Genomic DNA, 18022 nt, shown 5'->3' with positions numbered 1-18022 from the left:
ATTTGTGTTTTGTTTTTTCCAATTGAGTTGGTCCAATTTGGTGACCAAGATCCATCACCAGGTACTACTCTTTTAACAATCCTACTGAGAGAATTTGATTCTAAATTTCATCAGCGAAAAGGACTTCTTGATATTAGGGATTTGAAGCCATTGTGATTGAATAATATACCAAGGAATTGTTAGAATCGCAAGTGATCATATTACAAGCACAACGATTTGACACCTTTTTCCAAGTCCTCAATTTCCATCTTGAAGTCGGAGCTTATTTAAATTATACTTTGTATCCAGTGCTAACAGAAATTTCTCTTGCACAACTTAGAGCATCAAAAGTCCTGTTCCATGGACCTCAGATAGCATCAACATCATCCAATAAAACTGTTCTGATTTTTCTCTATCACATCTTAACTATCCCGTAACCATAACATATCCAAATCATTAGGCCTTGGCCAGGGTTAGAACCTTCTACCCAACGCATTTCAAATTGTTCCTCGATAACAAGTTCAAAAGCAGAATCTACCTTTGTTTGGACTTGAGCAAAAACCAGTTCGAACTCAGGTAACCAAAACAAATTATTTGGTTTCAAAAACACAATGCAATACACCAAATACTTCAAAGAACAACATTAAATCCAACCATGCAATAGTTTTCAAAAAATATCTTCCAGAGACAGATTCTCCCCAAAACTGAAGAGAAAAACAAATAGAAATGCCATATGAATAGTCAATCCTTTCAATTAATGAACAGAAATTGCGACCACAAACTACTAACTGGAGCTTAATTCATATAAAAAGCAGTTTAGAGCTGTCTGTCCAGCAGCCCTTACCGTTTCAATATCACGAGATGAGGATAGAGAATAAGATGCTTCTAAACCATTCTATATTGCTATGAAGAAGAAACAGGTGAAATCAGAAAAGAACAAATATGCAACTGAAATCTTGTACTTCCATCTATATTGAACTTGTACCAACAGACAAGAAAAGGAAATAGTGACCATATAAATACTCACACGACCATACTCTCACCAATTACTTAAATAATGTCGATAATAAAGATCAATCACACCGAATTAGCACATACTTCCAGGTCAATGAAACAAAAAGGCTTCTGCCATAGCAGATGTGGAAAGAAATTAGATGGAAGTTCTTTACTTCTCAAGTAGAGTTCATCGAAAAGCATCTTCAAATATTTTAAGGGAAAGAGCTCAAATATGCCATCGAACCTTGACAAAAGCTCATCTTTGCCATCCGTTAAAAGTTTGGCTCATTTATGTCATTTCAGTTAACAAATAATTGCATGGATGAGCCTTTTCTCAAAAGGAAATTGCATAAATGAGCCAAACTTATGGCATAGATGATCCTTTTGTCAAAGTTCGATGGCATATTTGAGCATTGTTAAGAAGTCCCACATTGAAAAAGGGATGGAAAGTTGGTCTCCTTTATATGGACTTGGGGTTGAGTAAGGCCCAAGATCCATCGTAACAAGCATTTTCCCATTTTTTAATGAAGTAACTTCAAATTTTTTGGAGGAAAAAAATCAACCCACTTTTTTTTACCTATTTTTAAACCTAGGCCACCTAAAAGTGAGCTATCAATGAACAGAAGTGTATGATTTCAAATCACAGTTGAAGTATGACTTCTTTATACATCAGAATGGCAGTTGAAAGGTAAAATTGTTAACCTGAGGTATCAACAATCTTCTGGGGATAAGCTCCTCATGACGTCGTGCACAAAATTCCCAAGAAACTATCTGCCAAATAGATACAAAAGGAATCCAGATCAAACGAATGATAGCATTAATATGCACCATGCTAGGTCTCAACTGTCCATGAATAAGCACTTCACTGAATATAAAAGTATCAGCTCTTCAGTTAACCTTCAAATCAGGTTGTGAAAACACTAGGCGAAGCTGACCATCACGGACAACACGAAGTTGCTCAAAGACACTCTCCTGAATCGCTTTTGCGTAATCTAGGACTATTTGCCCAGATGAATTCTGATATTCACGGGGCATATCGACATAGAGAAGTTCTTCCAAAGTGCCACTTTCATACTTTATCTTGAAAAGCCTGGGCAAGACCTCAGCAGTTGCTTCTGAGAAAAAATGAGTTGACATGTATCAGATGCTGAGAATTATCAGCTGAGAGGAAAACCAAATAAATAAAGATGAATTAATTAAATAAAGAGCTTTGTAAAGCCACAAAGTTTGTTAAGTGCTTCTAGGACCAAAAAATAATTCAAGAGCTTGATGCTGCAAAGAACATACCGAACCCACGGCCTGGCTTACGGCTGCATATTTCGCAGTGCCACACATCCTGCAAATTATACAATATTGATCAAAGATATAAACTCATTTGTTAACAGTTGTTCTACAGTTAATCAGTAGCATTTATAGCACAAGCTCTAAAAGGAGTATCTGGGCTAAATAAAATACTAAACTTGTAGCATGAAAGTTATTACAACTCCATTTTCATTTGATGGGAGACCTAAAAAACATTTGAAAAATGTAAATAGCTTCCACGTGAACCTGAGGAAAAACTCCAGTAGTCTGCCGACCACTTCCATACATAGAGACACACCATTTTTTCTTGGCATTGGGAGCGAAATACTCGGCAACAAATTTCCTCCAGAACTCAATGTTATTGTCCTGTAAAGAGGAATAGAGCAATTTGTTAGGGAAAAAATTGATATCATGCTTTCTTTATCATTATCTGGGCTGGCTATGGGGTAGGGTGTAGTGCATAGATGCCACACAATGGTATAATTGACCCATTCTTCTTACTTCGGGTCTATGTTGCTGCTGATACATATAATGAGTCAGCCGACGAGCACACATCCCGGGCTCATATACTGGCTTTACAGGAGGTCTGACAGCAAGATTCTGAGGTTGAAATTGTTGTTGTAATGGGTTACGTTGTTGAGGGGAAGTCTTCAAGAGTTGATGATGATGCTGGAACTGCATTAGCCTCTGCTGATGCAAAAGCTGTGCAGCTGCAGCAGCTTGAGGGGATTGCCTGGACATCTGAAGGAACTGCTGCTGTTGTTGCTGATGTAGAAATAAAGATGGATCTGATTGTTGTTGTTCTACTTTTACAGGCGCAAGACCTCTCATACTTTGAATCTGTTGTGGTTCCATTTTAACAGGTGCCAAGTTTCTCAGAGCTTGCAACTGCTGCGGTGTTTGATCATTAGTCACCTGTGTCTCCATTTTGACAGGTGCCAATCCACCACGCATGGATTGAAATTGATGCTGATGTTGCTGTGTTTGGGAATTCATAGGGGAAGAAAACTGCTGCAACTGTTGATTATGTTGAACATTCTGGGAATCAAGCTGTTGGGATCGCTGTTGGTCAGTCAACATGTGGTTACCGGAGGGGTTAGGAAACTGCTGTCCTTGAACTTGACTGCTATTTGGATTTGTCGCCATGGCTGATGACATAAATGATGTTGAAGGAGCACTAAAACCCATCCCATTTCCTACACTAGAAAGTGGATCAGTCTCGGCCCCATTATCAACAGGACCACGCTGAGAACTTCCTGGTCCAGCCAGCCCTGCATTAGGACCTCCATTTGCAAAGGACTGATGTGAAACATTGGGAGCATTCCCTAGCATATTCATGTTACCAAACATCGTTCGAGGAGAAACCATAGAAGGGAAACCACCTGGTGAAGGCATTGACCCCCCTTGACCACCCATTACACCGGAATTTGTTCGCAGTAATGAAGAAGGTACTGACTGGGAACCGCGAACCATTTTTCACCAAGAAGTACACAATCTACTAACACTTGAGCAAATATAGAAACTTCCTAAAATGGCATAAAAGCCTCAAGTGAGTACAGAAAACTCATAAAATGGCATTAAAGCCCCCACTAAGCTGAAGAAACTTCAATTGCGCTGAACAAGAACTAGGCAGAGAACCAAGCAAACCCAATAATAGCGAGCGATTACTAGATGGATCTAAGGTAGACAGAAAGTTTCCATTTTTTATCCAAAAGATGGAAGTTTGTCTCTGAAACAACTAAACCAGACTTCTTTCCGCTCAAACAACTGTCTTTTGCTGCATCATCCACTGCAACAGTTATTCAATTTTGTGTCAATTTTTCCCTCCCTTCCGATGAAGACAGATTAACCCTACCCAACCTTACTTTAAATCATCTAATCAGAATGCTGTTTGCTTTAAATCATCTAATCAGAATGCTGTTTGCTTTAAATCATCTAACCAGAATGCTGTGCACACAAAACCCCAAATCTCAACAGTTTTAAAGACAGAAATCAAACTTCATTCCTATCCCTTTTAGAAAAACAACCGTCAAGAGAATATTACCCAAAAACACCCAAATTTTCAAACTCAGAAAATAAAAGAAGCTGAAGTAATTGATTGAACACTAAACAAAAAATAAAAAATAAAGCAGAAAACTTATACAATCATATGAACAATTGATCAAGCCCTAAATCTCGCAATAAATTATTAAAATAGTGGATCCAAAGCTCAAAATGAGCAACCTGCAGCTAGCTTTAGAAAACAAAAAGACAATTTCAACACCGACTCACCGAAGATTGAGTATATTCCTTACACGGAACTACAAGCACAAAAAACACACAAATTTTAGCGTCACCTTTTTGAACTTCACTGTGCCTCCAGTAGATAGATTCAGCTTCTTTAGCTGTATTTTTTTTTTTAGAGAGAGAAAATTGATGAGAGAGAAAATGTGTTTACGGACGTCAAAATTGTATTCAATCGAATTGAATTTTCTTCTTCATTCCTTCTTTTCTTTACCAATTCTTCTCTTTCTCTCAATTAAAACGAAGTCAAATCTCTTCTCTCTCTTTTTCTTTTTTTTTTTCTAATTAATCGATGGCCCCTAAAGTTGGTATAAGCTTTCACTTAAACACGTTAACTAGGCTTGTTCATTTTAAGCAAAAATATGTTATGGGTGTAAAGTGTCAAATTAATTAAGGATGTTTGTTATTTTGTTCAAAATAATTTTTGAATAATAAACTTTTCAATTACAAAAAAGAGACGCTTAATGAATCGATGATACGTTTTTGTCGGGCTTTACAACATTAGAGAAATTGAACGTCAATACTTGATTTTCAATCTTAAACCCTGAAAAATGGTGACATAAATTATGATAATAGTTAGTAATAATTGTGGATTGAGTGAAAAATAAAGTAATCAATGTGAATTTGAAGTCAAGAGAAGAGAGAAACCTACCTAGGTTTTTGATCGGTTGAAGTCGAAGAAGTGAGAAAATCGAAAATAGAAGTTTAAAGATCAATTTATCTTTTACGACCTTACTTGAACATGATTTGTTCTATAGTCTCGTACCACTGTATCCTTGATTTCTAAGGAGATAGGAAACAAGTCTGGTGGATGAATCATGGTCATTAGACTAGAGCGTGATTAACAGCCAACCATGGCCTTCTTCGGGTTATGGTGCCGTAGATGATCGTTCTCAACTACGATAATGGAGCTTGGGATGGTCTAATGGTTGTCTGACAAACTTCCAAACTTTTAAGTTAACAAAAAAATCTTTTAATTTGAAGCAAATATGAAACGTAAAGGCTTTGAGAATTAGCATAATATGATTGGTCAATTAATTCATGTGGACATGATTGTGTCACACGCGCTTGTGGTAAATAGGAGACTGTGCAAAAAGTGTCAATGACACAGCGGGATCCTAAAAACATTGCTCAGTTAAGCTATTTAAGTGAAACTTTGTGCCAATTTTAAGGGGTTACAGATAGATTATGCCTTTTTTTAATGAAGATAATAATCCAAAAATATTTAATTAATAATAAAAACCAGCCAATAGAATTCAACACTTTTTGAAAGAAACTTGTATAATTGAAATTAGCAAAAATTTACCTAAATATCTCAATAGATCACTTAATATGAGAAATTATGTAGCAAAGTCATTTAATTTATTTTGTATCAATCAAATTATTTGACTTTAAAAGAAATTCTTAGTAAAACACTCAATTAAATTTGTCATATCAAAATATTTATGTCATGTAAATATGAATTCCACAATAATTTTAATTTAAAAAGATCCATATCTTATATACTTTTTTTATTCCACATTAACTAAATTTGTGAGTCAATGCATATATTAAGAAAAATATTCAAATACACAATTTAAGTCATACTTTTCACAATTGTCTTTTGTGAAATCATAAATATAACTTTGCAAGTAATGTAATTTATTTCCTAAAATATATAATACTTCAATAAATGAAAGGGCAAATATGAAAAAAGTTTCACACATTCATCCTAAACTTTGAACAATGCAATGATTTAGAATAATGAAAAAAGTCTCAAAAATCAAGTTAATATGGAATAGAGGGAGTATTAGAGAAAATCCTTATTAAAATAAATAAATAAATAAATAAAAAATAAAATAAAATATATATATATATATATATATATATATATAATGTTGTAAAAAATGGGCCGTTGAGCCCCCTTTAAATTAAAAAAATAAATATATAAAAAATTATTATAATAATTTTATAATGACATAAAAAATTAAACTTTAAATCCTAAATTTGTCTTGATTATAATTCCTCGATAAGTAACCATTTTTTACTTTTAATTTAGACAGTTACACTAATTTCTTTTATTGTTCTAGTTAATAAAAGGGATAAGTATCTGAAAAATACCCCAACTTTGGTCGAATTTGTTGTTGCGATACTAAACTTTCATGAGGACCTATTACCTCCCTAGACTATTTAATACCGTATTCATTTATTAAATTTTGTATCAAGTCAAACTAACTCAAGAGAGTGAGTATTTCACTTTGTACTAAACACCACCCAAATGAATCATATATTAAAAAAAAAACACCAATGATGTATTATAACTTACTAAAGTTCAAGGACAATACCTACTAAAATCTCTCTTCCCGAAAAAAAAACTACAATTGATGGAATATACGGTGAAGCCCGTGGCACGGGCCCAATATGTCATTGACAGTAATAGAAAGAGTAAATTATAATTCAAAATTTGGTATCGTAAATGTTTGTTCTTTTTAATGTGCGGTGAAACATGAAATCAAAATTTGGTATTGTAAATTTTCGTTCTTTTTAATGTGCGCCGAAACATATAACTGTGTAGAACTCTCAACTCAATAGCTCAAAATTGGTTGTTGTTGTCTTTCATTTCAAATAATTTTTTTCACAACAGAAACAATGACCGACTAAAATAGTAACTGCAATCTGAGTAAATAGGTGTCTCTCCACGAATATTCCTCCTCCTCCTCCAACCTGAATAAATTTATTAGATTAGTTTCTCAGATTTTCATAAAACATTTGAACAAATCAGTTATACAAAATAGGGCAAAGTACGAAAAATAAAAAGTTCATGATGATCCTGAGTAAAATAAGAACAGAAAATACATGCAATCATTGATAGCTCAGACTAAAAAAAGATGTTAACGTATGTATTTGTGATAATTTCTACTGCTATCACTGTTAAATTAGCTCTCAAAAATTGATACAAAGTGTTCATAGTCAGCTAGTTGTCTACGAAAGAAACAAAAAGAAGATCAATAAAAACCTGCAGAATGCGAAGACGAAAGTATTGAAAGCTGTATCAACTCAACTATAACTTCCGAACTTGATTCTCTTTTCACAACGTTTTCAAAGAGGCATTTCTAAATAAGCGAAGATCAACACAATCCTAACCAATGGAAAGTCATTAACAACCCATGCTTGCAAAATAACTCAGATTGAAGCTTCAATGAACATGTTTACCAAACTACAACATTTCAAACCACTTATAAAACGGTCTTTTAATAATAGCATAGTATTATATATATATATTAACAGTATGTACATCAAAGTATGTTTTCAAGTTGAATCGTCTGCTAGCATTGTTTGCAATAGACGCTATACGCCATAAAAACAACTACTATTGCTTTTCATACTTCAAAAGTTGAGTAAAAATTCATGCTTGATAGCCAATCTTCTGCATTCCAAAAATGACATCTTCCGGAGGCGGATAGGTACTTGAAATTACAAACTGTTGTTCTTGCAAATTATTGAAAAGGTCATATACTAAAAATAATCATGGTTAGTTTATGTTCAGTGTAGAAACATCTCTATTTGAGCAGATTGCAGCTTTATATCTTTATGATAATATAAGAAGATTTAGATAGAACAAAGTTACTTAGTTTCGACTCAACATAAATTCATGAGGTTGGTTGAATACCTCCTAAATAAAAATCGTCATAGCGACTATATGTACACTTGATACTTTTAAATCAAATATTTAATAACAAAGATGTCTAGATCAATAATTAATAACAAAGACTAATATATAATAGGTAATAAAAACCCAATGAATATCAAAATGGAAAGCATCTGCGGCTAAGAACTGAAATTGAGATTTGAAAAGAAGAAAAAATTGTTAAGCCCACAAACAACAACAATGAAAGTGTAGAAAATGAATATCGGAAAACGATAGTTATTGATTCTGCTGAAATAGTTGATCCAATCAAGTATGTAAGAAGATGTATGAGTCAATGAGTTCACAGTGCTAGAGAAGTTCCGAAATATCACTTTTTTCCAAGTTAGACATCCCAATATTGCAATAAGCAAATGAGGCAAAAAGTCAGAATTAATGCGTATAGAATCTAATCTAGCTAAAGATTGGAGAAGATCACAGAGAAAATATAGCAACCACACAACATGCTCTTGCTTTGTAGGTTGTTAATAAATCAATTTTAAAAAGAGAAATAGACCATGCCAAATAATTGATCGAAGGAGATGCTCATCATAAATCCACCAAATATAAATTGATGAAAAACCAGTAATCTTAAGCAAATAGTGAAACTCTCGAATACTTGGTAGACAAATATTCTTTCAACAAAAGCAATAATTGCATATCAAAAAAAAATTGGTCGAAAAGGACTTAATACGAAGCAACACACAGGCAAAGTGAATTATTACAGAATCACACATCAGGATCTAAGAGAACATCACACAGTGGACTTACTGCCTTTACAAAAGAATAGAAACCGCTTCAACACTAAAAATATTATAAATTTGAGAAGAAATGGAACAATCAGAGAAAGCAGAGAGAAAAGTAATACAATAATATCTCTTGGTTAGGTCTTCAGAATTATCAAAGAGTTCGAACTACCAACCTGGGTTAAAGCAAGCGACATAAAAACTGAAAAACATCTTTGTTAGTTCCCTATGATGGGTCTTCCCTATTGAGCGTAGTTGTAGCGGATGATAATTTCAAAAAAATTCCTTTGCAGTCACCAAAAAGTACAAAAGTAAGGAAGATACTTCATGCAATAGCAGACAATACAGAGGGTAAATATGTATGAACAGAGAATATAATAAGTCACATTATATCTCAAGCTTACTTTATATCTCAAGCGTGTATTTAAAAGCCTCATCTAAGCTCAATTGTAGGTTTTTAAGTAGACTGAGCTTTTATAGTGCATTTGCTGGTGTGGATGGTTCAATTTTCAACCCCGAGGTTGAAGATTCTGGTAGAACATTAGATGGTTCCAATGCTAGCTCACATGTGCTTAGAGCTTGACCTTTTTTAGATGATTTTCTTTTATGTGCAAGACAGTACAGATAGAGTTGTGGGCGTGACATTAGAGCTTCTACAAGATGACTTTCGTAGTTTAACTCGAAAGAGTTCTGACAGCATGTCTTGGACATGGTTAATGGGGAGGAGTTGCTTCTGAAAATGGGAAAGTCATTTCTTAAATTTGCCAAAAAGTTATGATGTCACTGGAGTTGTTCTGTTATAAAAAACAAAACTTGTAAAGACAAAGCAAAAGCCCCAATAGGAGTCGAAATTGAACATTTGGATTGTAACCTTAACAAATAACTTCAAACAACAAAAAGAATTTCCTCAACTTAGCAAGTTGAACATTTGGCTTCTAACCTCAACAGATAACTTCAAATTGCTTAAAGAGTTTAGTCAACTGATGAATCGAGAGTATCAGATGGCACATGTCATTCTATCTTTTTCCAACAACGAAAACGCTACCAGATAACTTTTAATTCTCAAAAAAATTCAGAGACTCTGCATTATAAATTCAGTAATAAAGTAAAAACAACTATACAAATGCATTTAAATAACGGGTAACCTTGATGCAAGTTGTCTCAAATATGTGTGCAGCTGTCATGGAAAGCAATTTTTCAGCCAAGTCTTCAAAAATTAAGGTTGATGTCGATCCACTACCATCAATCAGGTCAATTTGAAAGGTACAACTGCAATTATGATTAGTTTAGTACTTATGTATGTATAATATATTCTATTGTAATGAAATGTATATGAGGAAAATATAATGTCGAGGCACTAATGTTGTCTGTCGATGGCACGTTGTGCATTCGAACACTTTCTTTTCTTTTGTGTGCTTTTTCTGCTTACATCCTGAACACTCGAGCACACAAAACTTCTGCAGTTCATCTGAAATTTTTTATTTCTGCCTTTACGTGGAAAATTTCATTCTGTCCAGGACAATGAAATACACATGTAGTAGGACTATATTTATATTTGTAAAAGCTTCCGGTAAGATATATTTATAATAGTTGTAAAACTTACAATTGTTTCAAATGAAATTTCTTCAATAGTGATAAATTATTGTTGAGTTGGAGCCATTGTGAGAGACGTCGATGACCCGGAGAAGTTCTCCAATGCAAAGCTTGAAGCATGTCTTTGTTTCTTTTTGTCCTATTCGTACACCAAAATAAAGTATTTAATATGTTGTTCAAGTGCAAGTAATATATTATAATAAAAAATGCATACCAGTTGATGAGCTCCAATGCATGTGGATTAGTAGGGTTTATGTGAATCGTTGAATTGAATCTACTCTAAAGCGATAAACCTGTATAAGGACAATGTTTCTATAATGTTATCTTTTGAGTATAAATATTTAATGAATTTTATTTAATACAATCATATCCTGATAAGGAGATATTCTTATACTTCTTGCAAGGATTATAGGAAATTCTGCAGCCGTTTCTATTTTAATTTGGAGTTCTGCTCCTTCAACTTCTCCAAAGTCTTTCTATAAAAGTGAGAAGAAATTGTCTCTTCCTGAAAGCAATGGAGCATCTATGGCAGTTGGAAAGTTTGAAAGCAGAGCAGGGGTCTTCATTTCAAATGGGCTTTGATAGATCTTTGATAGTCCACTCTCTTTTCGATTCAGTTACAGTTACAATAGTATTCTCGCGACACTTATTTTGAAGGCGCCATCATATTTTAAGGGGCCACAACGAAGAACGACATCTAGTATATCTGCAAGTAAGAAGTAATCAAATATAATGAATGTGTACACATGTATGCAATTGTATATATGTTATGCGTAGTAGTAGTTATTAGGAGTAATATACCAATTTCTGTAGTTGGAGCAGAAAACATAGTAACTATGTGATCTTTCAGTATGGTCGGTGGTCGCAGTGGCTTTTCATGCTCGTCAGTAAGATTGATGCGTTCAATTATAGTTTCTCCATCATCAAGTACCCAATGGAATTTGTGAATTGGTCTTCCATATGAAGTTGATGAAACTTCAACTCTTGCACTGGTAATCAAATATGTGTTAAAAGAGTTTAAGTTTGTCAGCATAATTATCAATATCAGCAGCATACATAACTCCCCTAATTTGTTGCTCCTGTAAAGTGTTGTAAATGTTAATGTCTATATTGATGAGACTAAATTATATTTGCATACAAGTTAACAATTATCATTATAGGTGTAAGTACTTCTTCATCTTCCAAAATTAAATTTTGGAATCTGAGTTTTTTCTCTGGGCTTACTCTTCCTCCACTCATGTCCACAATTTGGACTTTACATGTCCAATCTACTGTTTCGGTTGTTGTTATTAGATCGATGTTCAATCTTAGTGCCATTTGTCTGCTAGGAAAATAAGTTTATCAACAATAGCGGCACGAAGTATTGTACAAATCAGCCATATAACATGGCTTCTCGAAAAGGTTCATCAAATCGAATACTTATTTGGTGAAATTTTAGAAAAAATAGAAACATGCAAGTTGAAAATGTTCGCAGAAATCAATAAATCCATAAAAAATTAGAATTTAAATTTTCAATAGACTACATTCAAGGGAGACAAAGGACAGAGAAAAGTCATCCACTACTCACCCATTTACAATAAAATAGTAATGAACCGCTAACAACATTAATGATCTGTCGATCAAATATATATCATAACTACAAATTCAACATCAACAAAGAAACTGAATTTGTCTATTGCATGAATAGAAATACCATTTCGATTTTTCCCATGACCGAAAATTGGGAAAGACATTGAAGATATGAACTTTCATTTTGATTTACCCATTTGTTCAGAAGAAATTTGAATGGAAAAAATCAAATTTTCATCCATGTATTATCCCTTATTTAGAAATGACCCATTTTGATTTTTCCCTTTGGTTAGAAACAAAAATCCAACTGCCATTCTCAGTTTATCATTTGAGCACAAAAAAAATTGAAGAGAGAAGAAGAACAAAGGATAAGAAGTACCTTAAACTGCAGCAACACTTTCAGAAGATGAAAGATGAAAGATGAACAGAGCTAACACTTTCAAGAGATGGAAGATGTAGAGAAAGGGAAGGTCTTTATTTTGTACCAAGTATGATGAATAAGCAAATAAAGACACGTGTGTCTCTAAAAAAATGCATGAATTGTAATAGCCAATCAAATAGGGCCACAAACAATAAAATATTAAATTCATCATAGTACAATCTAAATAGCTTTCGGTCCACTTCTGTAATGCAGTGTTCGTCCAACTCGATAGTACAATTTGAATTGCATTTTGTACAATTATTTAGTGCTGTGATAGTCCCAATCTTGTTGGCTTATATATGTAAGGGTAAATATATTGTGAATCCAAAAGTGTTAAAGATTTGACACCACTGATTTGACACAGAAAAGTACCTTACACAACATGGTGTCAATTGTGTGAGGCATAAAAAGGTCCTCCTCTGAACTCTTTAATTTACATTACCTGCATTCTTTTCATTACATTAACTTTGTGGGACGTGAGATTTTGAACCTTAGTGATTCAAACTATATAAATTTGTTAAATGAAAAATTGCAAACCACCCCAAGGAAATGAATCCTAATTATGGTGTGTCTATGCTGCCGTTGCCGGATGATCTCTCTGGAGTTGCCGGCACTTAGAGACACCGGAATATATTGCCGACAAGAATATATATTGAGATTTTTCTTCATGACTAGTATCCTTACAATAGCATCGCTCCCCTCGCAGTTCAATAAAAGAAAAACACTGCCACTCCAGAAAGCCAATAACAAGTTACAGATCATGGCAACAAGAGTAAAGTGGGACAGCCTCATCAACGGGTTTAATTTTTTCCAGCAAAAAACATGAGCAACTGGCTCTTTCTACTTTGTCAAGCAATTAGAACAAACATCCGTGGGTTAAAAACAAGGCAGCATTTCCTAATCAACAAGTTAATAGAAATACTTCAAATCATGCCCCTATGAAAATTCCAGTGCTAAATCAATTCCATCAGATATACTTCATACTAACGGAGTTACTTTAATTTCCCCAAGCCTCATCCTAATTAATTTTTCCTGTCAAGCCACTCCAAATAAGCCTAACAGAAAGACAAGTAGGAAGGAGAGAAGAAATGATGATTGCACCGGTGCCAATTCTAGCAGTTCCTGGAAGCTCTACAACAGAATCCCAACTATATACAACCGCATGCTCTGGAGTGGTGGTGGAGATGCTGCACGGTAGGGGCAATAGCTCAGCCGATACATACTTAACAAATGCCTCCACATGGTATAAACAGATTGAATGCAGCAGTCCAATAGCCAAGTTCCTCCCTGAAAGTCCCATTCAAGGAGCAGCTATGATAAACCAGGCAAAATCAAGTTAGAAGAGAGTACACTCTCGGATGAGATAACATTTCATCTGTTAAGATGCCACACTATACATTGTCCTTCCCACTCAAATCAGTACAGAAGGGGCAAGCTTTGAAGCCACTTCTGCTTCAGCAACCGTGGCTACTCTCATCATGAGAGGCAAACTCATCAAACGATCTTTGCAGCACAAGCAGCAGAACATAGACTAATAATTGCCAACCTGGACCTTTTTAAGGAGATGTTTTCCAGTCAAACTGCAGGTTGTTAAAACCATTGACTGCTTCTAGACCACTTAGCAGTTGGTTTCCCAGATCTTGTTGTTGTTGGCTCATATTGCGTTCTCTCACCATTGTCATGCCCACTAACCCATTCATGGCTGAAGGGTTATAACCCAATGCAGCTCGAATTCCATTAACCATTGCAGCTTGGCCCAGTCCATTGTTCATACTCCCAAATCCAGAACCAATACCTGTACTGTTAGCATTGGCTGTCCCATTCCTAACAAGGCAATTGCTTCCATTGAGAAGGGAATTATTACTTGTAGCCAACATCCCATGCCCATTTTTTATATCATTCCCAATCATACCATTACCTACCATGCCGCCGCCACCACCGAGCTGTGAAGACATCATCATTTCATGTATAATCTTTTGTACAGAACTCTGAGAGTCATTGCCATCCACGTCACTTGAATGGGCTGGTTGCTGAATTGAGATTTTTGGGGAATTCGCAGAGTTCATGTGTTGCACTGATGATAAACCACTGTGTGAAGCTTGTGGTGGATTGTTGGATGACGATGGTGTTGGAGGATGGAATTGAGAAGAGTTGGGTTGAGACTGAGGCATTATACTTGAAGAATTGGGTGAAGGCATTTGGACAGCATTTCCTGAGTAGGTACTACTTCCACCATTCACTGGATTTTGTTGCCTGGGGTTCATGGAATTTTGGTGCAGTAGTCCAACAACAGTACCACTAGGCGAAGTAGCAGGTACTTGGTTCACAGAGTTGTTAACATTCGATATACAATTGCTCAAAGGTAGTGGCAGTACACCAGGCTGTGAAGTTGTCTCATGGTTTGAGCTACTGATTGTTTGATGTGTATGTTGCTGCTGCTGCTGCTGCTGCTGCTGTGGCTGCTGAATCTGATCCTCAGTTGATTGAACTGGACCTTGTACTCCAGCTGAAGAACCGTTCCTACGAGGAAACTTAGCCAAGCTCTCTGTAAAATTAAGAGTTGGGCACAATGTGAACTGTAAGAATAACATGTAAAAGATAAACGCCAGGACAGATAATCAAATACTATATGAAAATAAATAAAAAAGTTCATCACGTGCAAGTTGAATATCTACCCCAAATTATCGATTTAGCACACACAAAAATGGCCCACTGACATACGACGCATCATAGGTTGAGAGGATAACACTGGGCCAGACATAAAAATTGATTAATGATCAGTTGAGCTCCCACTCATTTACCCCACAAATTAAATTTTGTTAGATTACCACTTGAACTTCATGAATGATGGGGAAACACTTGACCACTTGAACTTCATGAATGATGGGGAAACACTTGACCACTTATCCGGTCTTCTGGAATTTAAATGTTACAGCAAACTACCAAGTACAAAGAGGTAGCACTAAGATATAAAACACCAAATCCTCATTATTGAAAACGACTATACACCAAATCCAGAATGCCACTAGGAATAGTGATATATTTCGGGGTAAAAGAGAGATTGATAAGAAATTCAGGGGGAAAACTGTGCTACTGGATCAATGAGAGCAAATGAACTATACATTATGTCCAATATAAAAGTGATCCTTAGTTTGCAAGAGTTGAGTGTCCTCTCTATTCACCCACATTCATGCATATTGCAAGGCTCAAGCTATTACATGACAGTATATTACCAACAAATTTGACTAAAGACGCCACAGAATCTGCTTTGCATCATGGATTCTCTACTCAGATATGATGGTTTCTATTTTCCATCCCCAGAAGCAATTTCATGGTATGACCAAAATTTACTTCAAATGGCAAATCTTCTTTCTTTTGCTCCCCCTTAATTTGCTCTTTTTTTTTTTTTTTTTTTGGTTGGCTAAGAAATCCGTTGTTTCAGCTTCGAAACTCAGGATAATGATCCTAATCCTCTCTATATAAGTGTCATTCTTTACTTATCAAAAGAAGATAATGGGCCTAATTCTCTACAGTTCACCTTAAACCAAACTTGGAGCAACGTAGCCTATCACATCTCGTGTTGTACAATCTTTCCCATTGAACCAAAATCCCTGGACACCTTTAAATGACAATCAGATGCCTCTTTGTGAAATACATTCTGATCTATACAACACTAGGTCGATAATGTCTCGAAAAACGTACGATCTCTTAGAATGTATGTGGGGCTTAGCGAAAATATGACATAACAGAAGGAAAAAAAAATCTTCTAATGACTATCAACAATTAGTTGCCAATAAGCTATGTTAGTAGGCTTCTTTAGTTCCACTATTTCCTTTTCCTTGAACTGAGGGATACAGGAAACAGCCTCTTTACATCCCAAGGTAGGGGGGTTAAGGTCTGCGTATGCTCTACCCTCCCCACACCCCACTTGTGAAATTACATTAGGTATTTTGCTGTCGCTGTATACAACACTAACTCGCAGGAAAACAACCCCATCTATCCTCCTATTTTAAAGAGACATTAGTTTGTCACAAGGTCAGTAAATTTGAACTGTGATGTAAGGAACTATAGAAAGGTTAAGTAGGTTGAACTTACCCATGGGTCCAGTCCCTGTTTCCCTGCTATAGTCGATCAAATCTTTCATGCTATTAACCACTTCCGATATCTGCAATCCACCAAGAACACAACACATCCATAGTTAATCACAAGCCTCTTTTAATTGAACAAGTATTATAAAACAAGCAAACCATTATTTGACCAGATGTTATCACACAAAATCAGCTTTATATTTGGTTCCAAAATTAACGATTATAGAACATTTGAGAAGTAAATAAACTGAATTAGAAGAACCTAAAACCAAAAAACCTTGAGTTACCGCTAGAACAAACATTTTTTGAATGAATTCAATTCCTGAAAGAAAGACAAGAATTACCAACAGTTGGAAAACATTACACCACATATTTGTATCCAAGAGAAAAGCTGAAGCATTATACATGAGTTAATTACATGCGTTATCAAAAGGAATTTTCAAAATCCACAACATTGACAACCATCTATATCCTGCTGGCTGTTAAGAGAATTGAATTTGTCTCCGTTTTCAAGTCTGCTCTGAAAACAGCGGGACGACGTATGGAAAGAAATCAACTGAAGACAGGTCGACAGAACTAAACTAATTGACTTTTAAATCAGACATAAAAAGAGAAATGCATAAGCTGGCCAAGACACTTAATAATTAACTATTACAGTAGCTACTGAAACGAAAACCTGCATAAGGGACAGAAAAGAGGGAGGGAGGGGGGGGGGGGGGGGGGGGGGGGGGGGGGGCGGGGGGGGGGGGGGGGGGGGGGGGCGGGGGTGGGTGGGGGGGGGGCGGGGGGGGGGGAGAGGAAGCTCTCTATGTCAGAACAAGGTACATACCTGTAGGCATCTCACATATCTCTTTGTATATCCTAAATCATTTACTAACGGAACTTCCAAAGCTTTTGCTAACTGACGAGCTGAAGCAACAAACCTGAAGCGCAATTAGAAGTCAAAAACTCACACAACTAAAGCTAAATAAAGGAACACATGATGGTAGCAGCTACACAATCTTAATAAAATCTCAAGAATCAAGGAATCTCTAAACATTACTTCACAACTGAATGTTTACATGGATCACTTGTGACTTTTTCAAAGGGAATGCATATCTTTACATTCGCTTGCCCCACCTCCTCAAACCACTACCCACAGCTCCTGATTAATGTTAATTCCATGGGAAGAATATTTATTCCTCTCCCTTTTGGTAGGACCAGACACCATATGACATACCTAGCTCCTACCCCACCCCCCACACACACGTCACCATAACACTGAAGCGAACTAATTGGAGAAGTTGGATGAGCATGAGAGGACTAGAATTTAAATCAGCACTCACGTGGGTCACATTCAACATCCTCAACCCACACCCCAAAACCATGACACTCCAAAGTT

General features: G+C 35.6%; 1 protein-coding gene and 1 non-coding gene across 51 annotated transcripts in view; one reads left to right on the top strand and one right to left on the bottom strand.

Annotated features, from left to right (window-relative positions):
* The window catches only part of LOC125874619 (transcriptional corepressor SEUSS), a 52720-nt gene that overhangs the window by 10664 nt on the left and 24034 nt on the right, over positions 1 to 18022 (bottom strand). For 7 of the 50 annotated variants that reach the window (XR_007447289.1, XM_049555558.1, XM_049555534.1 and 4 more), the window contains 2 exons: positions 1873 to 2076; positions 1678 to 1746 (listed from right to left, as the gene is read on the bottom strand). The exons of 13 other annotated variants lie outside the window; for them this stretch is intronic. Coding sequence is in view for 35 of the 37 variants with exons in the window: in XM_049555558.1 (XP_049411515.1) it covers positions 1678 to 1746; positions 1873 to 2076 (273 nt within the window). In the remaining 2 variants the exon portion in view is untranslated. Of the gene's footprint in view, positions 1 to 1677; positions 1747 to 1872; positions 2091 to 2262; positions 2312 to 2523; positions 2644 to 2778; positions 3660 to 13259; positions 14349 to 15047; positions 15099 to 16648; positions 16719 to 17470; positions 17565 to 18022 lie in introns of those variants that run through there. 30 more of the 50 variants (XM_049555578.1, XM_049555581.1, XM_049555579.1 and 27 more) reach the window with 17 other exon arrangements.
* LOC125875317 (small nucleolar RNA U3) lies at positions 5287 to 5503 on the top strand. Its single transcript, XR_007447386.1, has one exon. It is a non-coding gene; the product is annotated as a small nucleolar RNA U3 (small nucleolar RNA).

This window comes from Solanum stenotomum, chromosome 8 (genome assembly GCF_019186545.1).
Source record: "Solanum stenotomum isolate F172 chromosome 8, ASM1918654v1, whole genome shotgun sequence".
Classification (NCBI taxonomy): domain Eukaryota; kingdom Viridiplantae; phylum Streptophyta; class Magnoliopsida; order Solanales; family Solanaceae; genus Solanum; species Solanum stenotomum.
This window is presented reverse-complemented; position numbering and strand designations above follow the sequence as displayed.